Source organism: Stegastes partitus, unplaced genomic scaffold (assembly GCF_000690725.1).
Source record: "Stegastes partitus isolate 25-593 unplaced genomic scaffold, Stegastes_partitus-1.0.2 Scaffold124, whole genome shotgun sequence".
NCBI classification, from domain to species: Eukaryota; Metazoa; Chordata; class Actinopteri; family Pomacentridae; genus Stegastes; species Stegastes partitus.
The window spans coordinates 339,512-346,522 of NW_007577855.1; the positions used below are offsets into that span (position 1 = coordinate 339,512).

Here is a 7,011-nt window from a genome sequence, read left to right on the forward strand (position 1 = left end):
ATCAAACTAACTCCAACCGTAGATGCACTTCTGAACACCAGAACCTGCCAGCAGACTTGAAAGTCTTGATATCTTTACAATACAGCTAAAATGACACCATTTATTGCAGGAAACTGTCAGACAATCATCGATTCAAACCTTTCCCACAGTCCTTCAACTACTCATTTCTATTGAGTTGGGAACTGAAACAAATCCAAGTTTAAAATTGTGATATTTCTTTAAAAATCTTTTTATTCTTCATGCCTCAAATAGAATTTCACCAAAAAAAAAAACAATTTCTAGCACAACCAAAAAGCTACAAGTGACTCAGACGCGAGGAAAAAGTCGTTTGAAAAAAATTCTTGGACTTTACGTTAAATACGGGAGAAGTACAGACATTAAAAATGTAAGTTGTCAGATAGTTGTAGTATTTGGAGCCACCATTTTTTTTTTAAGTTTTGGTAACATCTGTGGGAAAACATGTACCTGATGATACCCTTTTTTTTTTTTCAATTAAAAAAAAAAACAAAAAACAATCAAAGAAATTAAACTTTTTCTTTTTTATATGATTGTGTGATTTCATCAGTCTTTTTACCTGCAGAAAAATCATTTCTAAGTTCTGTCTACTTCTAGTTGTGGTTCAAATCATCTTATTGGTGTGGGTGAGATTGAACTACTTGCATGTTTTAGTGGCTTCAGCTGTCAGTTATTTAGCACAGAGACAAACATAAATGTGAGCAGCTACCGTTGTAGCTCTGTGTATACGTACCTGGTCTGGGGAGATGTTGCCCTCCGCTGCTACCATCGCTCTCAGGCAGGACAGGGAACCAAACAGCGGTACAGCCAGACCCACCCGCAGATACCTCTGACCCTTGGTGCTGAACACCAGCGTCACACACAGCGGCCTGCGGGGCAAAAAGGTGGAAAGAAGTGAGCAGACAGTCAGTGTTTGTGTGTTTGTGTGTGTGTGTGTGAGAGAGGTAGGACAGTTATTAAACCAACCCTGGTATTCTCAGTTATTTATCGATGTACAGTCATGACTCGATAATCCGACACTAAATGTAAAACCTTCTTTTATGTCGGATATCAAGGCTGTCGGATTGTCAAGACGGAGGTCGAGATACAAGGAGGGCTTGATGCTGGAAGGCTCATTTGTTGTTGATATTTATTGTTTATAGTTGTTATAATAACTAGTGTATTGTTAGAACACTACACATCGCTGGATTTCATGCCTACTTGACCGGAGCGCTTGTGTACATTCCAACCACTGTCAGAGCGCAAATCCGGGGTGGAAGTGACCGGAACGTACAGGCAGTATTTGGCTGCTGATGCCACTTTAGGATAGCGGTCACAGTTCTGAGCACGCTCGCTGTGTGTGACGTCGTTGTGTCCTCTTCTATGCATGCGGGACACTTTTGGGTCGTATGAAGTTCACACAGCAGATCACATACAAGTTGTATTTAATTGGAAATGTGAACAAACTCACAAAAAAATCGGATTGAGCATCAAGTCCTGCAGTCTGAACGTCGCCAATGTGTTGGATTGTTCAGTCAGAAAATACACTGTTATCCTTATTTGTGACATAAAACGTCATGTCGGAGTCAGAATCCAAGGCTGTCAGTATGTTAAGGCTATTTTCTATGGTTGCCGTTCGTTTTTCCTGAACACCTGTCGGACAGCAAGGTTTTCGGATTGTTAAGCGCCGATTATCGAGTCATGACTGTATATGCACACTTATACTATCTAGACACACACATATATAAAGAAAAGAAAAACAACAGAGATTATTCAACGGTGGAGAATTCAGGGATGTCAAAAATGATGTTTCTTTTTTGTTCAAGGGATGTGTTTGAGTCTCGATGTACATCAGCAGCTGAACACCAAAACAAAACCTTCAATAAAACGGGACTTTGAAATGCACTGTTGAGCTGTTCAACGTCTAATAACTTCAGGGAAAAAGATGTCCTCTGATGATACGGGTGTAAAAAAAAAAAAAAAAAAAAACTAATTTCACGACCAAAAACCAGCGACTTGTTTGCATCCGATTTAATATCTCAAGTGATTTAACTATTTTCAGATGTTGCCTTCGTAGGGTTTCATTTCTCAGCAGTGTTTGTTTCAATTTATGCGTGACTGGACACGTCGAGCGAAACCAGCGCGTGGTGATAATCCCTCTGGAAACAGCTGTATGCTGGGACATGTCTGCAATCAGAACATGTCCTGTGGAGGATGCAGGGAGGAAAATGATGGAGACGGAATGAGAAACGATGGAGGGTTAGCAGGAAGGTATAACAACTAGACGGCTGGATTTTGTAAGTAAGGACAGGTTAATCAGAAGACGAGAGAACGGAAAAGACGGGATGTCGGAATGGAAAGCAAAACAAAACAGGGAGTGTGGAGGAAAACACAGAGCCGGAAGACAAAGTAAGGTCACGCCATCTCATTTGGGATGACGACGGTGTAATCGCTGACACCTCCACTTCCTGTTTCCCATCATGCATTATTCAGGTGAGTAATGTGTTACCAGCGGGGAGGCTGACAGGGCAGATGGCGGAGGATCTGAGCAGTTGTTTTGTTTACGTTGCTCCGAGACGAGACGGGGAGGAACGAAATGAAATGGGATGAGAAGTGTGGGATGACACTCGAACGCACCAGGAAATAGAGATGTCATCCCGCTAAGCAGACTTTTTGCAGCCTTGTAGCTCCCTGCTGGATTAGTCTCTATTAAACACCAGCCTCCCATATGCTCCCACACGAACCTGCACAAGTGCACTGAACTCTTCACCTTGAAAAACATCAAAAACGGTCTTTAAAAACCGTGCTGGAGCGACGATCATAGCCAAACTGATTATAGATATCCTCGCCATGGCAGTGTTTCTCCTGGTTTCTGATCAATTACTATAAATAATATATATTCCACATTGCTGCCAGCACACTAGTGTTGTTGCAACGCTCTACAGCAAATCCATTCGTCGTAGTTTTCACCATGAACCAGCATGTCCTCGGAAATACTTCGTTTGAGATAGTTTATTTCTCCAAGTGAACAAGTCGAGTAATTAAAAATAAAGTCTTCACTGCGTGGTGATGAAAATCTGCTGTTATGGTGTGTTCAGATGGCGCTTGACTCCAGGCATCTGCGACTTGTAAGAATTAGTTGGTGAACAGATTTGCATCCACAAACGGCATTTTAAAGCAAATATGGAAGTCGTAAAAATATTGACATTTTTACTTGCATTGAAAATCGTGTTTGTTTGTCCACTCGTCGTCATTAATGCATTATCAGTGCACTCCCAGGATACAAGACTCGTGTGCATATTTAAAAATATTATGCAATCCATGCATTCTTGTTCGTCAGGCAGATGCAGCACAGAACAGACTGGATTAAGTGGCTCTACTTGAGGTTAGTTCATCACACTTCCTGCAGCTCTTAATGGAGCCACAAAGGCTTTAAACAGCTTCTTTAATATACACTGGCCTATTTCCCAAGACAACATCACTTCAGCAAAAAGCAAAATGTCCCTTCGAGTTGATATTAATCTTGTAATGAAATCAGTGGAACCCGATAATAAATGTTGATTTGACGTTTTGATGTTTTGGTAAGTGAAACCAACAAAATATGAAACTTATTGAAAGATGACAAAATGTGATGTTTCCATTGCTTGCTGCCGTTTAGCTTTCTGTGGTCACTGTATTTGTTTTTTGTTTTGCTTGTTTTCCATGTGCAATTTATTATCATTTAGTTTGCTTCAGGGCTGCAAGGTGGGGCGGTGGTTAACACCGTTGCCTCGCAGCTAGAAGGTCGTCAGTTCGCATCCCAGTGAGGACACCGGGATCCTTCTGCGTGGAGTTTGCATGTTCTCCCCGTGCAGTGTGGATTCTCTCCGGGTTCTCCGGCTTCCTTCCACAAGTCCAGAAACATGCTGAGGTTAATTGGTGATTCTAAATTGTCCGTAGGTGTGAATGTGAGTGTGCTTGGTTGTCTGTGTCTTAGTGTAGCCCTGTGATAGACTGGTGACCTGTCCAGGGTGTCTCCTGCCTTCACCCTGAGTCAGCTGGGATAGACTCCAGCCCCCCATGACCCTAATGNTGTTGTGCCAAAAACTGTACACAAAGACAATTAAACGACAGGAGCGACTGCTGATGCACGTTATCAGGTGAAACAGACTCAATCATGAGTTTAACTGACGACAAACTAAATGACAAAAAATGGATAATGAGTTCAAAACACTCGGTGTAAAGAGGTCGTGCCTCGTTTGTCGTATTTGTAGAGCGAAATATGTTGTTTGCAGGGTAGATGATCAAACATGCTTCAGTACTTGCTGATCATTAGTTCTTACACGGAGCAGGAAGGAGACGAGATGAAAATGAATGTCAGTTGAAAAGCTGAGTAGATGCTATAAAGAAAGAGAGACACACACACTAGAGGACACACTAGAGGGTCAACCAGTACGGGTTTTTCTGGACCGATCATGATTATTAGTAATAATATTTAATATAATTTGATTTACAAATCAACCATTTAGTCTTTTCTCATGTAAAACTGAAAAATGCAGTTTAATGAAAAAAAAAAAACTTCTGATGAAGCAAAATCTCAACTTTATGCCTCGTGTCCAAGTTTGTTTTTCCAGAATGACGCTGGCTCATTTCTGCTCTTTAGGGCCACTGGAGTTCTGTCAAGGACTGGTGGGCGTCCTGCCGCCCTCCAGCAACACGGGGCAGTGATGAGCGGCTCGGTGCGCCAGAACGAAGCGAAGAGGACGCCGCCCTCAAAAACTTACTTTTGGACGAGAGACGTGGTGACGTTTGTACTTTCTTAGAAGTATTTTTCAAACGGCTCTACATGAGAAAAGACCAAAGACGAGGCGCTAAGTGGTTGATTTAGCAAATGGAACGACGCCGAGTCCCACTGATGTGATGCATACATCCGATCTCCTGAGCTTTTCTGGGGTAGAGTCTGAGACTGCTGGAGTTGAGCAACACTCAGATTCTAATGCCATCACTAAAGCACATGATGACCAGGACATGTTGATGGCAGCTTAAGTAACTTTAAAATAAAATAAAAAAACCCCACTGAGTGCAGAGCTGATCGGCTCTTCACTTGTACAACGTATAACGAATGTGATGCACGTGGGTGGAGTAACTGTTCAGAGAGAGGCGGCTGTATCAGAAACACAAGTGGACGTTTTTTCATGTAATCTGCAGATTTTAAATCAAATCAAATCAAGTTTATTGTCATTTTGCTGTACGTACACAGTAGTACAGGCAAGATGAGAGAGCGTCTCTTCAGGATTATTTAATTAGTAAGTCTGGGATAAGACACTAACAGCCCACTCTGAAAAAAGTCCACATTAAAATAATTCACATATTATTGCATCCAATAATCAGCTGGATCAATAATCAGTTGCCTCTTACCACACATTTTTATCATAGTCAGATTATAATTGATCAGATTTATAAAGCGATTTTCTAGACATTCAAAGACGCTTTACACTGTCTATTCATTCACACACATTCATCCCGGTGGTGGTAGCTACGGTTGTAGCCACAGCTGCCCTGGGGTAGACTGACAGAGGCGTGGCTGCCATTCTGCCCCTCCGACCACCACCTCAAACAATCCATTCAGAGGCATTCACACCAGGTAAGGTGGTGAAGTGTCTTGCCCAAGGACACAACGACCATGACACAGGTTACAGGGCGGAATCGAACCGCCGACCTTCTGATCATTGACCGACTACCACCTGAGCCACAGCCGCCATTATATCTGATTTGGGCATAAAATACAGAGTTAGAGAGATAAAATAAAGCAAGATGTCTGCTTTACAGTTTTAGGAAATGACTCGATATGTGTACGTAGTGCGTTTGTGTGTCTAAGGATCTGTCTTATGATTTCCTCTTGACAAACCCATAGATAAGGTAGTGACAGTTTGTCATTTCTTGTCCTCATCCATCCTTGTGTAGATTTAACGCTGCCTGCTTGCGTCAGTTCTAGATGGGAATTTAAAAAAGCAGGCCCCAAAAAGAGTCACAAAGGTGTAGTTTTCCTCTTCAAATAAGTGTAACAAAACCAAACAAAAACAGATTAGAGCGGGAGTTGTTAATTAAGCACAGAGCTGATGGAAGTTCTGAGTGTGCGCTGTGTTTCTGTTCCAAATAGAACCCCAATTCAGGATGCAAAGAAGCAAGTATGAGGAACAAAATCTGTGCTTAAGCTGATGCAAAAAAATACAAAAAAATCAGGGCAGGTGATTAAAAAACCAAGCATGAAGCAGCGCGGCAGGAGGAGCAGGGAGAGGATCAAGGAAGTCAGATGAACAGACACAAAACACGGGACGCACACGGGTTAAATACACAAACGGTGACGAAACACAGGAGAAAACAAAAACACAATCACAAAGACAGGAAGCAAAAAACAACGTGACACAAGGAGAGTCGTCTTTCAAGAGGAAACAAGAAGCTCAACAGCATGACTAAGCAGCCGCTGATTCAACTCGACATCTGAAGTTACCTGAAATTGTTTTCTCAGGTTCAGCCGATTCGACTCATGCAGCTTTAAAACACATTTTAAAATTTATCCTGCAAGTTGTTTTTAATAATTTCCACTGCAGTAAAACTATAGCTTCACTTCAGGGAATCGTAGAACATACATTAACCCCTGAAGCCATAAAAACAGGCCCCCATGGACTGTTCTTCAACTTTACTGAAACATCTCCGAATTTATTCCGTGACAGCTGCAAAACTGTAACACCACAATGAACAACCTAAGGCTACGGAAAAGAGACACTCGGGAGGAAAGTCTAGCAATGAAATGTCTGCTTAACCAAAACTGCAAAGTAAAAAAGAAAAAACATCCTGTAACAGTGAGTCAGCGACACTGATGTCACTGAATCTGTTCTAAAAATTCTCAGCTGCATCTCTGCTGGATTTCACACAACACAACAGAAGCACAACAAACGCTGCATCCGCTTAGTCACAGTCGTAGTAGGTGGACTTTGAGACAATGTGCCACGCTTGGCAAACTTCAGAAAACAAAAA

At 42.0% G+C, this 7,011-nt stretch overlaps 1 protein-coding gene across 1 annotated transcript in view; it reads right to left on the bottom strand.

Annotated features, from left to right (window-relative positions):
- usp43a (ubiquitin specific peptidase 43a) overlaps positions 1-7,011 on the bottom strand; it is a 159,807-nt gene that overhangs the window by 78,628 nt on the left and 74,168 nt on the right. The window contains exon 5 of the mRNA XM_008278480.1: positions 749-884. Coding sequence (XP_008276702.1) covers positions 749-884 — 136 coding nt within the window. The remainder of the gene's footprint in view (positions 1-748; positions 885-7,011) is intronic.